The 27915-nt window shown below is 39.1% G+C and overlaps 1 protein-coding gene across 5 annotated transcripts in view; it reads right to left on the reverse strand.

Annotated features, from left to right (window-relative positions):
- RBMS3 (RNA binding motif single stranded interacting protein 3) overlaps positions 1-27915 on the reverse strand; it is a 720325-nt gene that overhangs the window by 610475 nt on the left and 81935 nt on the right. For 4 of the 5 annotated variants that reach the window (XM_087770865.1, XM_087770854.1, XM_087770845.1 and 1 more), the window contains exon 3: positions 3314-3382. In XM_087770865.1, coding sequence (XP_087626991.1) covers positions 3314-3382 — 69 coding nt within the window. Of the gene's footprint in view, positions 1-3313; positions 3383-6019; positions 6446-27915 lie in introns of those variants that run through there. The other variant, XM_087770872.1, reaches the window with a different exon arrangement.

Raw genomic sequence — 27915 nt, forward strand, 5'->3', positions numbered from 1 at the left:
CCAGTAGTTCCTAGCACTTAGCTCTCAAGTCATTACTAGTAATAAGTGAATTGGTAATGTTAACACTGCTTCTAGGGACAGCTGAGCTGCAATACCAAGTGTCTTGTGTACCTATGATTCCTAATGAAAGACAGACTGCCCCACACACAGATATGCCATCACTGTAAGACACTCTGCCTTGGCTGCCATCCCACTCGGCAAAAGCGGCATCATGTTAGAAATCAGCTATATCATCATGCCTGATAAAGTGCCACTTTCTCCTTCATGTCCATCAGCAGTAAGAGCCAGTTGCACTTCAGGATGTGCACACACAGTCTTCAGAGCATCACAGAAGGACTAAGTTCACTTCAGAGCTTCTCACAAAATTGCTGCAGACTTCTTCACACATCAAGTGATGCCACTAGCTAAGAACAGCAGTGTAGGCAATTTCAGCTCATTAGCATCAGTTTGTATCTTCTCCTTGATTCCATCCCTCAAACCAGTTTAATGCATCTGAAGGCAGTAAGGTCCAACACAGCTCTGCGGATGCCAGTTCATAAGCTGAGGCTTGGTTTGGCTTCCCTGCCCACCCCCCAATTCTCTAATTAAACAGATTAATTCCTTGGCTCCAAAAAAGATCAACCTTTTAGACTATTGGCTTCTTATTCTGACATTGAGAAAGTGGAATGCTTGAAAAAAGCTAGCTTGAAGCAGGTAGTAATGCTTCTTTCCCAGGGCAGTCAGAAGGAACCTCTTAATCAAGTTTTAAAGACGCCTCCCCTGTGGCAAGACACTTTCCCAGGCTCAAGGGGCAGGGAAAAAAAAAAAAAAAACAAAACACCATTCTCTGAACAGCTTCACATCAAAAAACCTGAGCACACAAATTCCACATGTCCATGAGAGCGATGAGTTAATAGGAACTTATTAAAAACCTTCCCTAGATAGTGTATTTGAGATAGATAAACATGCTTCAGCTTACCCAATACAAGATATAAGCATGTCTGGGTAGCACAAAGCAAAATAAGTCAGTGAAAAATGTGTTATTTTCAGTGACTCATTGACCCCACCTGCAGAACCCTTTCAAATCTCTCACCCAACGGACCTTCAAACTTCACACAGATAGAGGAAATGAAAAAAGAAAGCTTGGGGGAGGGAAGGAGGAAATCAATTTAACTTTTAACATTTCTTAGATGCATCAAAGGTCTCAGTCATGTAGTTCTATTAGGTTTCTGCGTGGATTCTTGTAAGATGTATGTGGAAAAGCCTTTGCTGGGTTCACTGCATGAGACTGAAGAAAATGCAGACAATATGAATTTGAACTTTAATCTTTTTCTTTCCTGGAAAGCCATCTTCAAAAAAATGTTTAAATAAACTATATATAGATGCTGGCAAGTCGCAAGGCTGAATACAATCTGATCCAATACAAATATTTTGCCACTCTCAGCTCACGAGTGCACAGCAGTACTCAGGTCTCCCAAACTGAACCACGGCATGGCTGTACATCCTCACAGTTGGTACCGGTATTTGTAGTATCTGTGAGGCAAGTTTATAAGCTTATTAAACCCAAAACACAGAAGGCAAAAGCTTACAATAAACAAGGACGAAAAAGAGAAGATTAGAGTGTAAATGACAAAGGAAGATGAGATTAAAACACATAGGGTACAACATAGGTGGAGGAGAATTATCACAGGCATGCTTTAATACAGTACAATGATTTTTTTCCCTGCAGATGCTGGATGGTCTAGACATACTTTCAAACAACATTCCTGGTAGTTAATCCCTCAAGTTTGCTAGTGATTTGACAGGGTTGTAACACTACAAACCATCTTTATTATGTACTTATCTTCCCCTCCCTCCTCAAAAAGGAAATCAAGTGTGCAGAGTATAAAGTGCATTTCATATGATTTGTTAGGATGATCTCCTCCTGGCTTAGGAATGCATCTCCCATTAACATTAATGGGCAACCGCAGACACACAGAAAGAGGGGAACAGTCATTGCTGTTTCAGCCTTGTACATATTAGTGGTACTCCATGAACTTTTTCTCGCTCACTATCTGATCCCCTAGGATGGGGCAAGAAATTACCACTGAAAAGAATTAACCTTCTGCCTATATATTCTTCATTTTTACCCCCCAACAGTGAAAATTCAATGTTCAAAAAGTGAAAGAAAAAGAAAACATGGAAACCTTTGCAAGCAAAAAGAACATACTTTTATATGGAGAGGAGGCACAAGACTCTTAAAATACTTTGTGAAAGCAGAACTATTAAGACTGGAAGGATGGTGAAATAGGTAGCTAACAGCCCATGAAGCATTTAGCCACCTTCTTTCCCATCCTAATTTGAATACAAATGAAATTCATAGTTTCCTCAGCTTTAGTTTTCAATGCCAAATCTCAATGTATTGGAAGTTTCCTCTCTTAGTGTATACATGTCCTTCATAAAAAAACCAGAAATCTAGCATGTCAGATTGAGGATTTGCTTACCAGGATAACTTAAATATTTCATTGTGTCAAGGCAGGACAGGGGGTTGTTTTGGATTTGGGGTTTTTTTGGTTGCTTTTTTTGTTGTTTTTTTTGTTTTTTTGTTTTTTTTTTTAAGAGGAAGTGAAGGTAGAAAGAGGTCAGAAAGAAGCAAAAGTAGAGATTGGGGGAAAGCAATGTTAATATGATCAATACTGAACACTTGAAGAGTTTTTAAAGAGGAAGTTGCTTTAGTGGAAATACATTGTTCTTCGATTACAAAGCAAGCCATGTCCTTGTCTATAGCCAAAAAAAGTCTCTTGGTTTTGATAAAGTAACAGAAACCATGAATAACATTCAAATTCTTATTAAAAAAATCATTAACAACAATATTGCTTCTTGGCTATCACTGAACAGCTTTCCAGTTTTAGTCTAGGTTTATAACAAGTTTTCCAGAAAGTTTTGGCCATTGTAACCACTTCACAACTCCGTTGTTTTAAGTGCAACAAGATACTGGGGGGGGCAGCATGGGAGAACATGACTTCACACATTACCACAGAATATTAATCAAACACACTTCTAGCTTAAGTGACAAGATGCAAAGGATAGGGGGATCCAGCCATAAGAATCATCGCTCACAACCCACAGAGAGGCACCACTGCATTAGAGGAGCCACAGCTGTGCAAGCCCCTCCATGAGCAGCAACTGCATCGAACAGTTTGCTACAGGATATCCTACAACAATCTCAGAGATCAGCACAACCTAGTTGGGCTAATGCAGGTAAATAACACTCTCGGATCCCCTCACAGATTCATTTTAAAAGGAAGCATGCGTCAACCTGAGCTTCATATCCTTTTTGACAAGGGCATATTACCTGATGTGGCTGTGAACTGGACCATCTGCTGTAGGAAGGAGCACCAGAAGTCTTGTTGGCTGTAGTTCTCTGCAAAATAAAAAGACAGACATGTCCAATATTCACCAACATCTCCATCATACACAGTCAGCTTCACCAATCTCAGCCATGTAAACTCCCATAGCAAAAAGAAAACCCAAACAGAAACCCCAAGAAACCATAAATATGATACAGTAGCATTAAAATCACGGAGATGAAGTTTGCTGAATTTGCTACTAATGCTCTGTTCAGCTTTCAACCTCAGAACCTCCATTTTCACCTCAACTTCTGTGTATCACCTAGATTGCAAATTTAAATGCTGAGCCCTAACCTAAACTGGGGCTGCAAAGCACTACCCTTCAGACAGATAATTCACTCAGATTAAGCAAACATGCTCTAAATTCACATTTGTTCCAGAAAGGCATCATTAAAGGGGTTTGTCTGCATGTTTTGAGAAGTTATATCTGTATTTTTCCCTAACTCATAGTGATGCTTCATTCCATACTTCATACTAGTTTTATAGAAGCTGTTCTTAACTCAGAGAATAAAGCAAACTTGTTCTTTTAGAATCACTTCACCTTACTCAAAAATGAAACTTGAATATTTTTTGGAATAGATAATAAAAGAGATTAGTTATTCACCAACTTCTTTTTGAAGAAAAACCACAGTCTTTACGATTTATGCCTATACTTCTTTCATCCACTTCCCTATATTTTTTTCCTGAAGCACTAAGAAAAAAAAGACTATGGTCATTCAAATCCATATCATGTGTGTCACATATAGACCTTATAATCAAACCGCCTTTGATATTGCAGAAGAATCAATTTAATATGGTGTCTAGTAGAACACCACCAATTATTTTAATACATGTTATCCCCAGTTCCAAAATTATTTTATACCATGAACTTCTACACTATTTACTCCTAGTTTAGGTGAGAGCCTAGTGTAACACAGAGGTCCTCCAAATCCATCCCTCACTTATGTATATTTGGTGCTTCTAAAAAAGCCTCTAAACACCACACACCACAGCTAGTAGCCAAATATCTTGCAAGTATACCACTACTACATTGTGTAAGCTCAGGTATTACAGAAACCTTGTGACAACAAGGCTGTCTGTATCAGGAAGATCAGGTAGATTTGAGTTACCTACCCATGAGGTCCAAATTCAAACAGGCTTTCCAGACATGAGATATTAATTTATCAGTACATTGTGTCACCAGCAGGATGCTAATAGGGGGGACAGATTCATATTTGAACCATATGGACATAAATTATACAAAAAATGCAAGAAAGACAATCCATGTGAGATTTATACCACAATGTAGTATACTCTTTGTAAGTATGAAAATAAATAGCTTATGGCTTTTAACACCCAAGGATCTAGTACATTTCTATGCCAATTATAACCACTAGGGCTTATACATCATTACATATTCTAAAGCTGGCATGTCATCCCCACTAATGAGAAACAGTCACTGCTGTAATTGTGCTTTTGTGTTAGTCTATCAAAAAGCAGTTATTTTACAAATTTAATTATTAGCATTACTGTATAGTGTATTTAGCTTCTACTGGACACCCTTGGAAGGATAGGCATTTTTTAATAAAAACATAGACCATGCAACAGAATAACACTTTATTTTGATGGAAGCTTCAGAAAAGACAAACTGCATACAATGTTGATTTCAGCTCTATAAAACCTTATGAAAACTATGCCCAGTGGCTTCAGAAGAAAGACTGGTCAATCTATGAATAACAAGTTGAATAACAAGATAGCTAGAGTTTTTCTAGAAGCATCTAGAAGTTGCTTTCCAGCAAGATACCTTTCCACAAGCACTACACACCTTTGTTCACTAATATATATATATATATATATAAAAAGTATATCTGCCCTTGGTATTATCCAATAAAAGCTACTTATTCCTCCTGTCTAAATACATAAATAGCAGTCTTTGATTTCATGATTTACTCCAACACCTGTTACCTCTAGTAGGTACATTTCCTCTACAGCAATCGCTCTTTTGAATTCTTCCACCTCAGTTTCAAGGACATCCCAAAGATATCCCGCAGGGAAACAGTACTGCAATATTACAGAGAAACAAGGGAACCCTTTCCAGGCCAGGCAGCCAGCAGACAAATAGCTCCACAGACAAAAGCAGAAGATCATTTTTTGTCTAACTTTACAAACAAGAAAGGACCAGAGCCTCAGAAGTATTTAGAATCTGACCTCCATCTTCTAATTTGATTAAGAGGTAGGCACTTTAAAAAAAAAATTGTAAAAATAATAGTATAAGAGGTCTAAGATCAGCATTTATTTCCCCTCTCCTCTCAGCACTTTTTTTTTGTCCATTCACAGATCAATGAGTAGGATCACTTGCATGTTCCAAGGCAATCAAAATATTAGGTTATAGAGCAAAGGCTTACACTGCTCACATACAGGAGCTTCTATATCAGATCATTTGGAGCAGATTCTGAAAGATGTGGAAAATACTTCCATCTGAGCATCTCTCCAAGTGCTAAGGAGCAACAGGAAAAAACCTGAAGACTAGACCACATCCTCTGCTTGTCTCAGCAGTTAAAATATTTGAGGCAGGTGACTTAAAAAACCATGCATGAACAAACTCCAAACACACACATGCACACTCTCACTCCTATTTCACTGCAAACAGTAGAAATTGGACAACCACCTACCTTTAGGAGTATGACACCTCACAGCCAAGATCACAAGGTAGACCACACTCTCTACTGGATGAATAGCTTTTGCACATAGCTTGCACCACAAAGGAGACCTCAAGGTGTTCAATTTTCACTAGGTATTTTACCAGGGAGAACCTGGGCTGCATTTAGCCCCTTCAGCTACATCCCCTTCTTCAGGTAAAATCACCTTCCTCATCACTCTCCCTTTTGAGAGAGAAGGAGCACATACACAGAACATTTAAGGAACTCTCCCTCTGGCACAATTAGCACTTGAGCACAAGCCCTGGACATAAACCCCCTCTCTGGTCTTGTAGAGCTCCCTGATAGCATCATTTGAAACATCTAAACCAAGTAGCTCTCAACTCTCCGAGGGCCTCCAGCAAGCCCCCACTCTTAGCTAGCATTATACTCAGCCCTTCTACCTTCCCAGCTCATTTCTGCTCCCTGCAAGATGTCTCTCAGCCATATGTAGGTACAAAAAGCCCTCCCCAGCTATTAAAAACTAATTAGGACTGACTGTTCTAATTACCTGCTTGCCCAAGCTGTTCCTTTTGTCCTTGCCCCTCCTCCTCATTCCCCCCACCTGTGAAGAGAGGTTAAACTCACACAGCTGCAGGTGACCACCAGTCACTTTAAAAGACCAATGAACTTCTGCTGAAAACTTTAGAAAGGTAAAACAATTTTCACAGCAGACTGTACTTCTGAAGGTAATAAAACTGCCAATTGGACATGTGGTTTTTGGTATCTGAGCTGGAAGTTATGGAACAAAAGAAGAGAGAGAGAGAGGAAAGCTGGTGGTCTGCACACCACTGCCCAGACAACAGTCAGTATGAGAGAAGAAAATCTCATGTAGGTCCAGGTGCAACACGTGCTCCAAGCACATGGCCAGACCCAAGCCTGACCATCAGGAATGCTGATGAAACATCAGGCTGCCTCCAAATCCCAGTGAGAGCAGGAAAAAAGTGCTTTTCATAGCAATAAAGTGGCACAGATAAAAGAAGAGCAAATGATGCAGTGTACATGCAAAGCTGCTGTTTCATATGTGGTTTGCAGTAAAACTGTTTTCTCAGAAGATTCCTACTACTGAATGCAGTAGATAACATAGCAAGAAGCCAGAAAAAATCCTTCAGGAGAATACATGGAAATCTGAGTATGGCTCAACAGGATAGCTCATGAAAAGATACGTTACTATTGCATTCTTGGGCTAAGGCTATTAATGACTGTACACAATACAAGCCAAGATCATATACTGTCCATAAGTAATTTCTCATTCGGTCAAGGAGAGCTTCAACGTAAGGCCACACTTCAAAATTAGGAAAGAAAAACAGAGCACAGAGGAAGTTACACGTTGTTACTCTGACAATATTTCTAAAAGCAAAAAAGGGGATATATTCGGATAACAAAGCCAAAGTTTATAACTTGTTCTACAGCCAAATAAACTTACAAAGCCTTCTGATGGGCATGGCAATTCATCCCATTAGCTTGGAAAAGTATCTTAAGATACGATGAATTACTGTCTGGAAGTACCTGTCTCTTTCCATCCACTCACTGGAGAGAGAGGCTAAGCAGCCTCTTGAGACATCTAACTTTAGATGGCTAATGTTAGGTGAAATTAAATCTACCCACACTCCCTGTTCTCCTTCCTACCAAGGGACCTAGGCAATTTGTCCTCTTCTAGGGTTTAAAGGGTTATTATGGTAGCAAATTTGCTATGTAATCGGGGTACTTTTGAACTGCCTTGTGAACTCCTATAAACTGTGTTAATCTTTCAAACGCGGCTCGCTGGTAAAGACGTGAAGTACTATCTTGACTTTCAGGACTTAGAATTTTTGGGCTGGGCAAGAAGGGGAGAAAAGATTTTTACTTATAAATAGACAAAAATAATATGAAAGTAAATGGAAGATAGTACTAAACATTTAATATATCAAAACCATTTTTTTCAGAGAAAAAGCTACTTAGACTTATACCTGTAGTTCTTTGAGAATACAGTTATAGTTAGATGATATACTGCCAGTTCCTGGGCTCTTCAGTTTCCTGGCCTAAAACCTTGCTGGCATTCAGCAGGTATCTTGCTCATCAGTTTTACTGGAGATGTTGCTTGTTTGAAGAGTATAGAGTTCAGCTGTTTATACAAAGGCTGACATCAAACTCAGGATATATTTTGCACTGTCCAATATCTAGATTACTTTTTTCCTATTATTTGCTATGGAATTTTCCTGACTTTTCTTTAAATTCAAAAGTTCATTTGCTGAACAAAGTAACAGTGACATCTGACAACACTGTAAGATGTTAAGGCACTGAAGTTCTTTCTTTCTTTGAAGTTTGCTTGCTTTTTTTTTTTCATGGAGTTTTGTTATGTTTGTTATGTTAAAAAGGAACAATATTCAATGGCTCCTTATGGACAGATACAGGCTTTTGGGTTCACTTGTTTATTCCATTTTATTTCACACCAGGAGTTTACAAAGACAAACACAAGTGAAAAATAAAGTTTTAACTTCTCATACTATAAAAGGTTATAATGTTCTTTATGACTCTCCGGAAACAAACAGTGGGTGAAGTCCTTTTGCCATTAACCATAGCGGGGCGGGGACTGGTTTTTGAAGTATTGAGTTTCATTTCTTTTTACTTATTGAGCTTATTCCACAACAGTGCAGTATAGAAAATGACAAGTTATTAATTTCTGTATACAAGTTAAATAGAAAAGGTGACAACTTATCTGATTCTGTCTGATCAAAGATAGTGCTTCGAGGAATTACAGAGTCTGAAATTTGAACCAGTAATATCTCTTGAAACAACACAGACTTCTTGCCTACATATCAATCCATCCCTGCCTCTGATCTGGCTCCAGACGCTCTTAAGCCTTGTTCATTCTCTGTGTGGGGTAAGGCCTTGCACACTTAGTGATATTAAATCCTTCACAGCCTCTTCCTCACAAACATCATCCCAACTGATCAGAGGAGTCAGCTCAGTGGAAAGGGTGTCTCTGTGCTTCCAATCTGGTATCGCACCTGGCTCCATGGGGAGAAAAACCCCACTGAAGCCTGCTCATTACAGATGTGCCGCTCACCCATGAAGCCATTTTCATTCCTGTGCCATAAATATATAAGATTCCTTGCTCCCTTCGAAACCTTGCCCCATTTTTCAACAAAACCAATACTATGCTGGAAATTCATAGCTAGTGCCACTCAGGACATAAGACAAAAGAAACTGCAAATACTTTAAAGATCCATGGTTTCTTCAATACCATACAATTAAAGTTAGTTTTCAGGTTCTCATTCCTCATAGTTAAAAATCCTCTAGAACTGCCTGGAAAACTACCTGCTTTCTAGTGAGACTAGCACTACGGAATTCCAGAGAGATGGACTTTTTTTTTTTTTGGTCAGAAAAATGAGGACAGAAAAGGTTGATAATTAGATTAATAACAGGAACATCATTTCATTACAGCTATGCAGCAGTCTTTACCACTCAATGGCAGACATTGCTGATCACGGGATTAGGACACAAAATGAAATGTAGTGGTGTTGACAGCAGTGGAAAGATGGTACGTGGCACGACAGAATGGTCTTCTCTTCCATGCAAAGGGCACATGATGCATTCTTCAGCTAGCTTGGCAGCTGAGTGAATAGCATATGTCAAAGTGACATTATTGTTTTGCAGTGATGAGATGATGCAGGAGAATCATCAAGAATGTTGGCCCATAAAAGTGTAGAATCAAGCAGAAAGCATTAAAAAAGCAGCTGATCTGGATGCAGTGGTCAGGACATAAAATGTAACAGAATTATGAGAGGTAAAGTTTGTAAGTAAGTAAGCTGTAAATTAAATACATTTATAAGTTGTGTATGAAAAAGTGTGCAGTGGGAAAACAAACTTTGCTTAAGATTGTTGTGCAATGTCATCAGGGATTACTTCCTCTAGCTTACAGAAATCAGTGTTATGACAGGAAGAGACAGAGCAGGAGAGATATTGACTGAGCTGTCAACCATAGGAGTACATCTCTCTGAACCTGTGGGTTTGGGCTTTGATGAAGCAAATGCATACAGTAGACATTTTTATAGGAACACAGGCACTCACTCAAAGTACTCCCTTGCATTTTATATCCGCTGTCTACTCTTGGTCATCAACATAGTAACTCATAATTTTTGAGGTGAAATTGCCAAAAGTAGTATATCTATTACTCACCCCAACAGTGGATTCCATGCAATTTGACATGGGCTTTGAACCATGGTGTAGGGCTTGTCATGACACTATGATTCCCCCTCTTTTTTCTCTTTGTCCACTCCTGCTCACCAATTTAATACAGGTATTTTGGCACCCTGGAAGGAAAAAATTCTGGACAAAGCCAGGGATGAAAATGTCCTCTCTTCAGAAACTCTCTTTACACTTACCAATCAGGAGTTTTGTGTTAAACAAAAAAACCTTCACTTCGTGACTTCCCGTATCCTACTTGATTGTTAAAACTATTAATGAATGTATTTGAAATTTCAAAGTATATCTTTAAATGGGGATGAAGTCCACAAGCCTTTTATATCTCACAAACCGAGTAAGAACTGATATTAGAGATTGCACTACCCATCTCAAACCACATCTACCTTAGCAGAACTGGCTGGTCAAGCTCAAGCCAACAATGCTGTAGACATTAATTCCTCCTCCATTCCCATTTGTATTGGCCAATGAAAGTGCAGCGTACTTGAATCACAAACAAGCTGAAAAACTGTTACTGTTGGTGACATGCAACAACTTCTTTCTTAGGAATTCTAATATGGTGAAAGAACTTCTCATCTCTGTGGAGATGCTACATACACCATGATTTGCTGTGCAGTCAGCACTTTCTCCCAAAGCCATGAGTTTGAAGATAAGCTGCAAAGAGATCGAGGAACAACCTTCAAGTCTTCCAGATGGACTTGACATAAAGTTGGCATCCTTATCCCATAATATGTACAATTAAGAAATTGTAAGAAAGTCACAAGACTTGAAAACACGCAATAAGATAAGGAGGAGAAATCATCTCAGCTGGAGTGAAAAAAAGAAAAACGAGAATATGGAAACATTCGACGCTTTGAGGTCAAGAACTCTCCCAAGCACTACAGAGAAGGCAGGGGAGCACATCACAGCCATATGACAGATAATATAGTCAGAAAGTGGATTTTTAAAAGTTAGCAGCTGCTTCTGTGGAAAAAAGACTACAAGGTAGGAAGTAAGTATAGTATTATGTTGAGTGATGTTACATTATCAGCAATCTGTAACTTTAAACAATCAGTCAGGGAACACAACAGTACTGACATTACCAGGACATCTACTCCTATTGAAAGAATGCACAATGAAATATAAGATGCATTATCAGAAGAACTTGGAACATATGACATCTTTTATGCCCTTTGGACTCTCACCATTTTCCCCAGTAAATGAAATGCTGGGGCACAAGGAGGTGTAGGGAACTAACTATAAAAAAGACAGTCTTGGTTACGGCAGACAGTGGAATGGGGTTAGTTTTGTGGGACTGAAAGATGTGGCTTTCTTCAGAAGTTTGCACAGGTCTGCAAAAATGGAATTAACAGATATATATTGATTTGAGACAAAGGAATAACACCGGGAATGTAAAAGAATTTCATTGTAGTGAAAGCTGTTCTCTTCCAGCAGCTATTCTGAGAAACGTATCTGTCCCATTAAAAAATCAGACAAGAAATATGAAAAGTGACCCAGAATCTTTGAGTAATAACAGGTCTGAGGTGTTAAAAGATAACAAAGTGACCACACAGAATACTGACATTGAGGAGGAGACCTTCAGAGATACACTTTAGAGAGTATTAAAAATCCTTAGAGGAACAAATGCAAATATAAAAACAATGGATGCTTTCATAAAGGTGTGGGGGGATCCTTCCTTCTTTTATTAATGTTCACCAAAGATAATAAGAATGCAGAATTATGCTTACATTGAAGATGATAATAAAGCCAGAACAGAGAAAAGCCTTGATAAGACAATGCAAAAGACAATACTGCAGAAATTGAAGTAAAAGATGGTATACAGTAGATATACTAATCAGAGTATTTTACATGTATTTCAGTACTGGGAGGCAAGGACATGAATCATGAAGGTTCAGGAAAGTACAAAAATAAAAATCTTTATTTGCAAACAATGCAATCATAGAAAGGTGGAGGAGGTACTCTAATGATCTCTTTAATGGTGAGACAGATAAAACTGAACAACAAAAGGCTATTTTCTAGATAAATGAGTCATTCGCAGAAGAATCAAATTTTTAAAGTATTCAAAAGGCAATTAGACATTCAGGAAAAATGCTTGCAATTCCTGCTAAATTATTAAGACCAGGACACAATAAGGTCAATTTTTTTACAACCTAATTTTGAAAACATTCCCAAGGAGTGGAAAGTCACATTTCCAATTTCAAAATAGGGATGTATTGGAAATGTAAGAATTATTTGTACATTTCGTCTCACTACAACCTCAAAAATCCATCCTCCATACCTTTTACAGACACATACTCATTAAACAGAGGAAACGGTGAGAGACACTGAGTATTGGTGTCTGGCAAAGAGCATGATGTTCCCTCCCAAGATTAGTCACAAAAAATGAAAGCAAGCAATCAATTTCAGTTAGATCTTGTCTCAAGAGAAAATGCTGATATAAACACAATTAAGGTGTAATTTCTTAGAGGATTTAGGAAGAATATGCTAGTGGGTCTTCGGTCTGCAGGGAGAGCATCTGACATCTTAGAAGACCATAGCACAAGCATGCAGCTGTTTGTCTGATACGTAGAAAGTTGAGTGCTTTCTAAGTAGGGAGACAATTTCTGCTCTATTTCATAGCAATCCAACGCATGCTAAAGTGGAAAGAGGAAGAAGGCCCATACTTTTCAGAGCGGTCTAGTCATGGGGAGAATCTGGGGTTGGAAGGAACTGAAGCAATCTGCCTCGACTTCTGAGCAATAGGCTGCTGTAAGAAAGACAACATAGGAAGAAAAGGGTGTTTTCAGATCAATGAACATAGCAAGAAAAATTCAAGGAATATAAAACCAGGTAAATAGCTGTGTAATGATAAGATTTTGAGCAAGCCTTCTGTCAGGCAATGACATGAGGTTGCAATGAGTTTGGTAGCTTAAATACCTAGCAGCATTAAATAATAGTACAAGTTTGTGGGAGGAAGAAATTCAATTATTTGCTACTTTGACCCTAGTGACAGTGGGGAAATTTGTCTTTATACTCTCATTTTCCTAAAAAAAACCTAAAGAGTCACCAAAGTAAAAAAAGCGATCATTTCATTAGATTAGCACTGATACTGCTTAATCATCAGCTGAGACAAGGAGCTGACAAACCGAAGGGGTGACATCGTACTGCAGTTTGACTGTAGTCAGTGCTAGCATAGTATAACTAGCATGGGTGACAGCTGCTATGACTGCGAAGCAGTACAAGGTTTACTACCTGTCAACCACCGCAGCAAACTTGCCGGGCTCCTGGGTACATAAAGTACTCTCATTTTGTTGCAGACATTTCTGCAGAGAATTACTGAGAATACAGTTAGCTGACTGTTTTGCACAGGATCCACACCACCACTGTTACTGCCCAAGCAATATGTTGGACATGATTTTTATATAGAGATTCTAGTAATCCAGATGATACTCTTTGGCAAACAGTACGCTCGTTTATCTAAAGGCTGTGAAATCCTACACCTATTGTCTCCACCTACCTTCCTCTTCTACCAGGATGAGCCTTTAGGTTCTCCTCCTTGTTCAAAACCCCTGTGCTTGCTCCCTGCGTTCAGCTCACGCTCCTTCTCCCCCAGGCCTATCACGCAATCTATCTCCCAACACCACAGAAGGTGAGAAAGGCATTCAAATTTGGCTGTCACTGCAAGAGGAGAGATGCGACATAGTGGCAGCAATAACTGCGAAAATATATCATTCCAGCTTCTTCAAATGCCCCTCCCTCCACTGGGATCGAGGCACACCACAGCAATAAATTCTTCTAAGAGCCCTTAAATCTATCACACTAATTGCTAAATGTGGAGTAGCCATTCATCTTTCCTGGTAACATTGCAATGCATGAATTTGCTGTAAGATTTTTTTTTTAATGTTTCCTTATGATTGAAGTATAAAATAAAAGCAAAAGTAACATCGCTCTGTCTACTTTCAGGCTAATACTTCTTTTAGAAGCCTGGAGAGGAGTTCAGGATTGAAAAAATGAAAGATAAGAAAAATTGTCAACAGAAAGGGATGACTATTTCCCTGCTCTATTCACATGCATTCTTAGCACTTAAGACACTTATTTCTAGACTGCAGCATGAATAAACAACACCCATATTTTCAGAAATTTCCTAATAACTTTCCCTTTAAACTTCTTTCTAGAAATCTCACAGCAAGTCTCCATTCATTTAGCATAGACAGTAAGAGAAATTGGACTGTATTTTAGCAGAGAGGTCAAATATTTAAAATAATAATATTCTTTGGAGTTGGTCGATAAATATACGTGGAAAGAGACTTCAAGGAAAACACAGGCAATAATGAGAGGCAAACCTGGGACAGTGAGCATGTCCTTTGTCAATTTGTTCAGCATACAGTAACCTTGCCAAATTAAGAAAATTCCAAGTGCATTAGGAAAGGCTGCCCTCTTCAGACAAACTTAATAAAAGAAACCCAGAAGAAGTTCTAAGTGTCTTGAAGTTAAAATAAAAATGTTGTGAAATGAACTGTGCAGTGCAATGTCAACATAATATCAACTTTCTTCTGCTTAATAACAATTTGCTGCTACATAAAGAAAAGCACTTCTTGTCATTAGCTACATATTAATGTGTGTTTGTTTAGACTCACTACAGATCCATTCATACATTTTCTATAAGTCTGTTAAAACTTTCATTCATATGCTGAAATACAGAGAATTAATTAAGAAAGCTATTGAGTCTGAGCTTTCTCTATACTGTCATATGGAAAAATAACCCATTTTGCAGTGCTGAATTTCTATCACACGGGAATTTTCATTAAACACGATAAACTTGCTTCTTTTGTCTAACAAAACTTGAGATTTAGATATATTTTGATCTCCCTAATGATCCAAAATAGTGAGTGGAAAAATGTGTTTGTCATCATGATTGGTGTTTTATACTAGATGGCTATTTTTAATTTCTTTTCCTTAAATCTTTCATGAACAACTAGGAAACTGAGGTTACTTAGCCAGAAAGTTTTACTTTTCTCTTCCTCACTATTGGTCATCTGAGTGTCTTCACAGGGAAAACTGTGGATTTTTATCTTGCATCACACCAGGTGGCAAAACACAAGGCCACCAGGTACTTTCCTGGTGAATATGAATGAATTTTCATAAGGAACATGACCTGTCTGAAGAAAATAACTGTATCTGGGTTTACTACTGTACATAACAGCTTCCAATTTATTAGGGAAGGTGAGGAGGACATAAATATTTTTAGTGGCCTTTTACTTTGAAAACTGAAAGGTGTATCATGGAATCTGCCAAGCAGAACCAGAAATACAGATTATGTTCCACAATACCAAACTCGATACTTATCTATCAAAATTTTTCAAGTCCTTTAATGGGACCTGGGACTGTACTAGGCAAACTTTTTAAAACAGTCATTAACTGTCAATATAGCCCCCTAAAGTTGGTCCAGAACAGGGAGCAGAGACGATGCTACTAAATGAGGAAGGATTACTAGTGACAGAAAGATACAAGGGATTTAACTGCCAGCTTGATGGAAGTCTCTCCATTCATCCTTAGACAAAGTCTCTTTTCTAGCTTTTCAGCAAAGCCTCCAATGTCATGATATCTCGGCGGAACACGCTTAACTGCCCAATAAGCTCGTGGGCTGAGATATGGCTCTTTTTCATTGCAAAACACCTTTTTTTTTGGTCTCAAAGCACTTCCCCTAAGCATGATAAATCCAGTTCATTTTATACTCTGCTCCAAAACGTGAATCGAGTTCCCTGCCTCCTTCACCACATCACACAGGCTTCATGGACAACAGGTAATATCTTCTTCAAACGTCCCTTTCCACAGAAAGTCTCTTGAGCCTGTGATACAGGCAGCATTTCCAAGTTCACTTTAACAAAAAACCCACACTCTTAACTTTAAGCATGTGGGGAAGTCCCTCTGAAGGCTTCTCTTTTTTTTTTTTTTTTTTTGCCTTTGTTAAATAGGATTTGGTTTAAGATGTACTTTAAGTTAAGCATTACTTAAATGCTTTGTTGAACTGGGGCCTGAAATGGGACTTTAATTTCCTTAACAACTCTCAATATACCATTACTAGAATAAATGTAGAAAAATCAGACTTTCTAAAAAAATGTGTCTCAAGGGCACTAGTACAAGCAAATTGTGGAGAAGTTAAATAACGCCAAACTATAAATCTCATATCTACCAACACTTATCCATCTGTCTTACCAGCATGCTAAGGAGCAGGTCTTGTTTAAAGACTGAGATGTTAGAGCTGGAAATGAATACTTGCCTTTTAGTCCCCTCCTATACTATGGTATTCAGTTTCATGTATAATTGATGGGCTGAAATTTTAAGATAGATAGAGTAAATAAATTATGAGTATTCAAAATATCACCCTTTTGCCAGTAAAACCCTGTTATTCTTCACACTGACTCAGCCACCTCTTGTGCTGCTATCTTTATTTATAGGAGCAGTATTTTCTGTGATTTTGTGGTATACGCTTACTAAAATGATTTTGATGGAAAACATAACCATGAATCTGTAATAATCAAAATACAGTACAGTTTTGTTTGAGTATTTTTCCTTCATTCAATTGAGACACAGTGTAAAAGAAAGGCATATTAGTTGAATACCAGCATTTTATATGCTATTGCTAGTTCTTGCACAACAGAATTCCTGAGAACTGTGCTGTAATTCTTTCCTGCGGTGAAACACAGGGGTGTCCACATTGGCATTCTTGAATTTTCTTACGCTGTTAAATTATAAGATTGCTTGTACTATGAAGAGAGATTGGGTTATGAATTTTCTGAAGTGACAGATTCCGTTATATAAACCACTGGTGAGTCTGGGAATGCCATTCAACATTTTCAGCTTTGGAATGAATTTTGTTCTCCTTCTTCCCATGAGAAAATTAAAAATGTTCACAATTTTACTGGTAAGGAGTGCAGTTTCCACGACAAAGTCACATCCCTGGGAAAACCCCAAATACTTCTTCCAGCCGTGGGAGGACAGAGCCGTGGATGTACAGAGGTACAATTCTGTCCTGACAGCTGTGCACCTGTTGCGAGTTATTGAGAAACTCAAACAAGGATCCTAAAATTAAAAAGCTGCTCTACAAGATAGTCGCAGCATACTTCTTGTAAAAGACAAGGCTAACAGACTTGGAAAAATAATAGAAGAAATAGGTTTTGTGGAATGCATTATAAGCCTTTTTTAAAAAAAAAATTACTGGTCTTTTCTCCCATCACATGCAAGTCTTTCCACTTCTTTCAGGCCCAGGCTGGTAAGAGGGCTAGTCAGGTATGCCCACTGTCCTTCAGCATTACAGATATGGCATCAAAAGTGAACTGTGAAGTAACTGTCTGATACCACTTATAACAGTTATTATCATATTCGTGTACAAATTACTTTGTTCAGTGACAATTCATAATTGCAGCCTACAGAGTCCATTCAGGACTTCATAAAGTAAATAACTTGAGTAGTAAGAACTCTTCTACAGACAGCAACTGTCAGTAAAAAGAATTTGAACAGGTAAATGAACACATGGAAGTTTATTAATAGAGAAAGAACACAAGAAATGAAAGTTTGTAATGGGATAAAATACAAATTCTTATTGAAACATTAGAGGAAGCCAGCATAAATTCAGGGACCAGACAAAGATTACCGATCTTTCCTTAAATAAAAACAAGAAAGCAACCTAACTGTCTCCCAAGCACTGGCTGATAAATTCACTCAAAGAAATACAGCTTGAATTTGCCTGTCTACTTTTTCTAGGCAAAAGCCATCAAGAACATAGCAACACCATTATTCCAAAATCTGCAAGCTTCACAGTCCTCTCAGATACTCACCTTCAGACTTCTAACCAGAAAATGGGGGAAGACGAACAACACCCCTCCCTAAATACCCAAACCTCTCAAATAGCATGTTGATGTAACCTCATTACCTCTGCTCAGAATTACTTTAGATTTTACCCCCCAAAAAATAGAAATATATAAAACTTGATGCTTCAGAGCATATCTCCAGGTCTCTGCAACTATTCTGGGCAGAAACTCCCTAGGTGATTTCTAACAACACCTTCTTGTCACATCAAAGACAAGTGGCAAACCTAGGCTGACCACCAGGCTCACCCACCTGCAAAAGCTAAGTCAATTTTCGCATCGCTTGCAGACCTCTCTGCAAGCATCAGCATGGCCGTTCACAAAACGTTCACAGCCTGCTTTCAACACCTGAACACTTTGGAAGGCGGAGTATGAAACTCTTCACAACCTTAAAGGTAAGCTTCAGTCAGCAGATGCAACTCTTGAGTAAGACAAGGAGATCTAAAGGCCTTAGCACTGGATTTCAGGAAGTCAGGCGTGTGGAAGATAAAAGCTCACACTCACAGACCCAAACTACAACTTGTATGGAATATCGTAGTAAGATCTGAAATATAGAGGAAAAACAGTTCTTCCTGGGATGTGTCATAAAAAATGTACGCTCTTGGAAAAAAAACAAGAAAGAAAGTGAGCTGATATTCATTAAAAATGGAAGAAATTGCACAACACAGCTTTATCGTACTTAAACACAGTATAAATCCATTCGAGTAGTCCAGAATGGGGCAGGGAGAGATTAGTTTAAAATTTAATCTGGCTGTTCAGATTTCAGGCAGAAAAACCACAATTCAACCTACACAACCTGCTTAAGTTCAACCAAAAAAATCATCGAACAAGGGCAGAGATCCAGTGGAGCCCCAACGAGTCCTTCACCAGGTGTACAGAAAAGTTTCAGCTGCATAATACCAGCGGTGTGTTAAGTCAAGTCCTGTGTCAGGGTACTTGGCTAGTAGAAATATAATCTGCAGTTGAAGCAGGCCAGCTTTCCTTATAACATAAAAGTCGTATCCAGTATGATGTATATACACTGGCTGCATTAATACGACTTCTAAATTCCCATTTTAACCAGTGAGTGTTTCGGCACACTGCACTGGGGAATGATTCTGTGCTCGGCCAGCACAGCTTATTGCAGCTCCCTCAGAGAAAAAGCCACTTCTCTTCCAGCTGTGTGACGTTGGTCTGATGTCAGATTTCGTAACAGCCGTTAGGTCCAACTTAGGTATGCCAACACAAGATCATTGTATAGGCTGGGACTGTACTTACAGACATGGATACTGAAAGAGGCCTTGGCAAAACAATCACTGAACCCACATTTGGCCTGTGTCCTTGTACCTTCAAGCTGGGATTTTCAAAGGAGTTTGAATTTCACTGGCAGATGAACACATAATACCCCTTCATTCCTTTGAAGAGGCCAGTCTGAAGCTATAATGAGCCTGCAAATAGTGATTAGCATTTAAAGTGGCACCCTCAATAATAAAATCTCTGTGAGCCAGGTTCTAGTTTTCTGGAAGTGAAAGACACTATTCACATTTACCTCTCAGGAGCCCAGTTTTGGTCTCGTACCGCTAAATGAGAGGTCACAAGGTATCAACTCTAGTGAATTGCTCCTAGGGTCTTCAGGTAAGATTTAATTCTTGGCATTTCATTTGCAAACTTTCTGGAGGCTGCAGTTTGCTGCTCCCTGCTCCGTTCCCCTTCCAGCCTGAAGAGCGGTACCTGTTGTCAGCCAGGCTGCAGGAGGCTGGAGTGATGCCTTCCTAGTCCAAAGACTTGCACCTCCTCCCAAGTGGGCGTGAATAACCGTCTCTGAAGTCTGACTTTCCCATTTCACTCAAAAATCCTGCTCCCCACATCTGGAGCCAGACAGAGTTATGGGGCTATGAGGGTCTTTGTGGTATGCTCTGCATCTCTCCTACCTGCTGAGACCAAGTCCATGGTAGCTACTTACAGTTCAGCTCAGTCTTCAGCAAAGCATTTAATCAATAAATGTTGTACGGGGCTAGTTAAAAGCACAGGGGAAGGATTTATCCTGACATCAAATTGAAGCTTAGTAAAACCAAAATAACAAATGAACAAACCCACAGCCAGGTAAAAATATCTGAACCCACGAGTGGGGAAGCATTCAAGTAACAGTAAAGCTTTCATTCCTAGCTGCTTCTGTGGAAGTAGGTGTTAAGCAGAAATGCCTCATGGAAACAAACCTAACCTGGGCAGGCTTTTTCGGGAGAGTAAGCAGACAGAAAAGTCTCTTGATGCCCATGTAAACGCCATTACCTCTCTTTCTACCTTCTGCCACAGCCCACACAAGGATGTCGGTCAAACAGGTCAGAGAAAAGGCCAAGCGCGGGCTTAGGAGCTGTACGTTCCCCAGAGAAGACCTCCTCTGCTCTAATTTTTAAAAAACATGAAGTCTCTTACTTTTCTACATTAATCTTGAAATCTGTTCCATTTTCCACGCTTGACTAGAGAAACCACCTCTGAAGTCCCTGAAATAAAAATATTAAGGAGAACACCAAAGTGTTTTTAAAATACTGTAGCACTCGAGTCTCTGTCTGCCACTCGGTGGCACATAGCAATTTAAAATTATTGAAGCTCTTAAATTAAGTGCTTAAATTTGAAGGTGATCATCACTCTGAACATGTGAATTGTACAGCTATCTGAACTATCAAAGCGCTCCAATTTACTCTAAGCAGGTCATTTTTGGAAGTGATAAGGGAGACTGTGATTGCCCAGCCTGCACTGATTTAAAGCTAGTGAAGTTTTCTATTCGTTTTTACAAGTACTTCAGCAATTCTGGTAACTTATAAGAATTCTGTGCTGAACACATCTGAGCAACTTGGGGGGTATATGTGTGATTTTTTTTTTGTTTGTTTTGCTTTTAATCAGCAATTTTGCATCAGCATTTTCCTTCAGGAGTCAAGTCAAAGCAGGTGTTTTTCCCTAGTTCCTCCACAGTTGTGTGGATATAAAAATTGAACACCCGTATCCATTTTCAAAGTCTTCAATTCACTTAATATACAGTGTACAATTTTCTGAGTGTACTGAAAATTTCATTGCTTTGTAGCTACAAATTGAAACCTATAATGCTTATCTCCAGGAAGCAATCATTAATGCCTTTTTTTACAATAGAATAAATTTAGTCTTGCGATTTTGGCACACAGTGCCTTTTGAAAGTATTTTCTTAAATGAACTGGTAATAGCTAGTTACCCCCTGTAATATATTACTCAGTGATGAAATAGTTATATTCCATACAAAAACCTTTTATAGCTGTAAGGACTATAGAAACACAAGAGATCCTTAAACTCCAGGATGATTCTTTCCTCTGCCATCCAAAGTAGCTTAGGGCCAGAACGAGGCCTTGCCAGGTTTTTTTTGGATTTGGACAGCTTTCTACATATTCCCAGAATTGTTAAATATTGCACTATTTCCCACACTGCATAAAGTTCAATTAGGGAGATTCTTTTTGTGGGCCTTTTTCTTGTGCTCCTCCAACTGCCCCATGGCAGAGCTGTCATGACTGATGTCCTGCCTTGATTCACAACTCCCAGCAAATATTTCCCATTTTCCTTTCTGAATAGCTTTAATGATAAAGCATAATTGTTTTAAAACTCTGATGACTTCTGGTACTTGTTATAAATCAATTCCACTTAATGCCCAGTCTTTTTAGGGTGCTTTCTTTATCATAAATAACTGGAGTTGAAGATTTGTCAGTTAGCCCTCCAGTTGTAGACCCTTGAAAATCAAATCTCTTTTAAGTGGAAGCACATTTTGGCTATTGGACAGCATTTCCTTTTATACATCTGTACTGACCCATGATCTACTGCAAAGGATGTGCATTACCGCTTGTATGCTCTGCCTCCTAAAATAATGTGTGAGCTGGGACCTGGGGGGTTCTTGCTGAAATATCCATTGTTTACACACACCTGATTGATAACCAGCTCATGTTTTTGATGCTGAACAGCCTTGAACTAGGGGGGGGGGGGGGGGGGGGCAGATTTTTGCCACTTGGAAGACTTCTGCAACCAGCAAAATCTAACTAATTCCAATGTACAGCTTCTGAGTCATACAATGCCTGTGTTGTATCCATCTACATTTTTCAGCATAATGGCCAGTTAAATACCAGAGGTGAGATAATACAACCATGCTTGACATTTATCTATTATCAAATCATTCGCTCAAGTTTACATTGATTTAGCTGTGCACACTGCACCTTGATGAAATTATTTTTATTGGCATACTGTGACACATCAAGATGTTTCAGAGTAATTTATAAAGAAATCTGTCACGTGATTTCAGAAGAAGTATGAAGGTTTTTTTAAGCCATTTGATGTTCTCTTGAATGATTAACCCTCATGTGAAAAATCAGTTGACAGGTTAATTTTCCAGGTTGAAATCCAGGCTTCAACTCAACCACTTCTTTCATTTTGTTTTATATGGCAATGTGGAAGAGCTTGCGTGTCATTGGAAGAAGTATAACAGTCGCAGTTGCTTAGTTTTCTAACTGCTATGATTGCTTACATCTCCGTTCTTTGGTATTTTGGCTATAATGCTGCATTCCCCATTATTCTGTGAGATTTTCCTAGTTCCTTGCTTTGCTGAAGAGTAATTTGTCAGCCATCTCATTCTCACAAGCATTTCCCTGTGGTTTTCTTAAGTTTATGAATGCTTATCATATCTTTCTACTGTACCTGGGCAGCAAGTGCCATAATAGCAATTTCAGAATGGTCAAAGTCTTACTCAAGTTCAGTAGTTGAGCTAGTAGAATACTTTACTGCAATCCCCTTAACAAACCGTTTCAACTTCTTGATGAAATTATTCTTGTTGTCCCTTCATTTCTATTCATGCTGCATTGTACTGCTCTGTCGTTTGTTTTACAACTTCTCTCGGCTCTTTTTTCAGAGTATTTCTGAGGAGTTAATGCTTTTTTTTGGCTTGTTTCTTTTCTGTCCCTCAGCTATGCAGACTTCAGAGACACTTCTCTGAAAATCAATAACAGCTGTTGTAGCATCTACGATATGATCATTCAAAAAAGACAATGGCACACCAGTGCTGACTTGTACAGGATCTAAGCCTCGACACACGTAGACTCCTTTCATCGGTACAACTGGAAATTTGTGTTGTTGCGTCTTGATTAGCCTTTTCCTTATGCTTTTTTTAGGATCGTAAAAAAGAAGAGTTGAAAAAGAATTCCAAGGCTGTTTTGGCCCCACTCTCTGCATTAAGTTGGGATCAAGCGGTTGTAGACTATCCCTGGCAGAGTTTCCTTTAACCACTTTTTAAAAGCCTCTAATGAGAAGCCCTGAACAACTGTCCCAGTGTTGGAACAATTGCTCACTATTCCTTCCTATCGTTCATGCATGTTTTGGCAGATGAAGTTTCCCCTCAGGCCTCTTTTTGCTAAATTAGACAAATCGGTTCCTTCACCTTGTTTCCATAAGCACGTTTTCTAATCCTCTTTTCCTGTTGCCCTCCTCTGGGCTCTATCCGGTCTGTCTACTCTTAAGTCCGACTCCCAAAACCATATTTCAACTGCAGCTACACCAGTTCCAAGAGGAGCAGAGCACTTTTCCTGCCTCTGACAAAAAAGTTAAAACATCCCAAAGTGTCACTCTCATGTTTTGCAGCAGCATCACAAAAAGGGGTGCTTATTTTTGATGAATGTGTTCTTCAGTCTTACTGAACAAAAACTCTGGTAACTTCTAATACCAACTCATGTCTTAAAAACCTGATCTAAATTTCATTTTAGGAACAGTTAAACCAATTAAACCAATTCCCGGTGACTCCATTTGGATGACTCCCATGACTGATAGACATCCGCATTTGACAATGTTTTCTGCTCACTCTGACACTGAGCACAGATTATCATTTTTTTTCCTCATGCTGATCTAAAATACAGGGATTGTGCTTGCTCATTGCTTTCTCCAATACATTTTGACCACACCAACTTTTCTTATTGCCATTATCACAAAGATACCGGCCTAGAAATGTTGTCAGTCAGAGCATGCTGGTGAGTAACTCCACAGTCATAACTGGCTCTTAGCCTATGAGTGATGATGCTGCTCCTGAATTAACGTTATGCTCGCTGAATAGTAACTATCTTGCATCCTTGGATAAATTACAGATTTTTTCATTTTTAAACTGCTTTTTGTCAGCACTGGTGTTTGCGCACTCCAAGGATTTAGGGCTTGCATTTCTCCATTTCTTTCATTACCGCTATCAACTTTTATTATTGCAACTATTGTTCTAACGGTCTAGAAATTTACTTACATACTTAACTTCAGAAAAGACTGTCATAGAGGCTTCGCTTTACCAGTGATTCACATCAAGACTCTCAAAAATTGTGAAGTGCATTACCTTGCTAGCGTGACTACCTTAGTGTATATTTGATGCTTGACTTTATTTTGCTAATGAGTACAAGTTATAGAACTATCAGTCATCTGCCTGTCTGGCAAAACAGTGAACTTCATTTCATCTGGCCTCTTTGACCTGTTAGACTTAAGTGGCCCTACCAGGAGTTAAAACTCCAGCCAGCAGAGATGATAGGATCATTGAAACACAGGCTTTTTCATTACCGCAAGGGGTAACCCTCAAAGACTGAAATCTCAGTGGTGGTGCTCGTAAAGATTAACATTCCTGCTAGAAACCACTGCCCAGCATTTCAAAACACTTCTACCTAAAGCTAATGCCTGAATGCATACTTAGGCGATGAAACCGAAGTAACCCAGTTTGGGAAGGTGCTGAGTACTCACAGCTTTCAGCAAATTTTTGGAATTAAATGAAAACAGTAGGTGAAATAACAGACCTAAGAGAGACAAACACAGTGGCATACGGCTATAGTCTTTTCAAGATAGAAATGAATCTTTGTATGAACTTAAATGAAAAATTCTTAAAAGGTAAAGTGACTAATTTTATATAGTTTAATTGATGGCCTAAAGCCAAGAGCAGATTTTAAATTAATCAAAGTTCCATAAATAATTGTGACTTCATTGTGATACAACCCTGAATAATGGACTGAATAACAGGTTAATCAATTGACTGATTCTTTCACTGAACAGAATATCAAATAAAAATATTCACCGATTATTTATATTCATTTGTATTTAGATGTAAGCATGTACAAATCTGACTCCTTGCCATATTGAAACAGGATGGAGTATTACAGCACAAAGTGTTCGGAGAGAATTTGTCATCCACCCGAAACTGCAGGCAAGGGTGACCGTAACACCTCCTCTTAGCACATGCGGCCCAGTGCACGCTGTGTTTGATGTGCCAAGGAAGAGGTACTAACACTTGCCCAGCCCATCCATCAACATCACTTCTTTGGGAAACTCCCTCCCCATTCTCTGCAAAAGATGCAGGGTCATACAAGCAGTGCACTGAATCTGGATAATACAGTCCATCTACACAGGTTGTACACAGCACACTAACACCAGCTTGCAGATTTGGGGTGGATGTAGGGCAACCAATGCGCTAAAGAACCTCTGCGAAGCAGAGGAGTCCTTACTCCTATATAAGATCAATACCACTGCCTCTCTGAAGGTTTCAGTGCTCCCAGATAACTTCATATAATCAGGTTTTGAAGGTGCTTATTATGAAAGATTCAAGCCAGCTTATAGTATGCAAGAGCACAGTTAGCAGTTGTTCACAAAGGGACCTGAATGTGGAGGAAGACACAGAGACAATCATGAAATAAATACATCCATGAGTCTGCATTTAAAAAAAAAAAAAGTTTTGAATGTAGGGCAACTGTAAGTCAGGTGCTAAGCTAACAGGCTGGCAGGCCAGCATGTTTTCTTTTACTCCTTTTGCTAGTTCTAGGTTATATTTTCAAGTGTCAAGTCACATTTCAGATCAGCGCTGCGTATTTTCTTACCAGCAAAGCAAAGCAATACTGATCTTCTAAAATAAAAGTGCCTGTTTATTTGAGAGCACACTGCAATATACCAGCAGCCAAATTAAAATGCATTTAATATTTCCTGTTGGCTTTGTATTATTTATCAAATGCTTCAATTTAGTAAAATATATATATTATGTGAGTATATTTGAAACTACATTATCATTTCTCAGAACCCTCCAACAAGGGCTTTGTTGTTCAAAGCTACCATAAAGAGAGCTGCGCCAAAGGGAGCTAATTGGACTGCACAACAATAAACTTTATTGATCCTGCAAAAGCCATAAACACTCTTACATTTTTCGGAGTGCCATCTATGGGTACATTTGCCATCAGCTGATAATGGGAGTGTATGTGCGCCTATGTATTGTTAAAAACAATACCACTATGCACCAAAGAATTCAGCCAATACATGCTCCAAAATTTCTAATTCTGGAGTGCGGTCTTTGCAACCTTAATGTTCTCTTACTGCAATTATATAAGTTTAATTGCCGTCGACCCTGCACCCACACTGAAAGTGCAGCCTTATCCAAGACTGCAAAGATTTTCTGGCTTTTTGTTTAGGTTAAGTTGTTCCACTTATGGCCTTGACAACTATACATGTATGCCAGTCCATTCACTCACATTAAAAAAAAAAAAAAGGCATGTGCATGCAAGTGAAATAACTGTGTACCTAAATAAGTGTTTTCACAAATAATATGGCAGAGTATTCAGTAAGCACCATATTTGGATAAATTCTGTGTGTATAAAAAGTACTAAGATACAAAGTAATGCCTGTGTCAATGTATGGATTTACCAGTGGGGTACGTTAATGTCTGACTTGTATTCCTGCTCGCCTAGTCCAGCAGGACGTCTCTTGGAGCACGTCTTTGCTCCTACCCAGGCATGTTTCCTTTCCTTAAAACCCTAGGTCTGGGAGAACAGCGTACTTGCATTGCAAAGTCTTATCCCACGTGGAAATAAAGCATGGCTAGTCTGTGTGCCCAGGCCAGGAAGCACGGAAAGGAGAGCTCTTGCAGCCTGCTACTATAAACGTAGCCCATGTCAACAGGGTTTATTTTACAGTGAACATTAAAGAGGAGATTTTCAAAGAAACATAAAAAAGTCATGAGCGACCAGGGATCAAACACCTTTAGGCTCCTCTGAATAGCACAAGATAAAACAAAACAACCAGTACACCCACCCATACCAATTGCCACATTATAATGCTCCCTGAGGCTTCAGTCCAGGAAATCAGGATCTAGTTTATGGAAACATAATTAAAGCACTTTCCTTGCTTTCCTGTAATAGACACTGTACCACCTGGTAATCAAAGGGAAATAGCTGAAAAGTCTGTCCTTGGGTTTCACTAAGCCCATGCAGTAGAAGCCTATTTACCTTTCTGGTCCCAAATACACATGCCAGGGCTTCTTTGACTCATTGGTAACTAACGAGACTGCACAGCCCTAAATGCTCTGCTGCCTGGTGAGCCTACCTGCAAAAGCTTCCTTCCCCTTCCCACTAACAGGAATTTAACTCTCTAACGTGCATTTTTAAGAGGCTCAAGTGCTTTATGCTGTTTAAATATTTGGACCCTTATACCTGCTGTGATGCTGAGAATATCAAATGGGAATCCTGCCCTTAACACCCACAAGTGATTCACATACATGTTTCCCTTGGCTCAGACTGTGCTCAGGCCCATCTGTTTGAAAGCACCAATCCTGCTTGCTGGTCCAACGCTCACACAGCGATGCCAAAGGACGGGAACACTGAGCAGGATAATGCTAGCTCACATAAGGCTACAAGAGTCCTTTCCTTTGCTTCCACCCCTGCAGTCACACCACGTCACTTCTGCCGCAAGTCTCACTGAAAAAGGGTTCACATCTGCTCAGTCGAAGTATGCTGCCATGGAAGTGAGATACGGTCCAAGGAAGCTCCAGCTATACATGGTGGCTGCTGCGGATAAAGCCCGTCT

Source organism: Nipponia nippon, unplaced genomic scaffold (genome assembly GCF_047370975.1).
Source record: "Nipponia nippon isolate SJK-2023a ecotype South Korea unplaced genomic scaffold, ASM4737097v1 scaffold_1, whole genome shotgun sequence".
Classification (NCBI taxonomy): Eukaryota; Metazoa; Chordata; class Aves; order Pelecaniformes; family Threskiornithidae; genus Nipponia; species Nipponia nippon.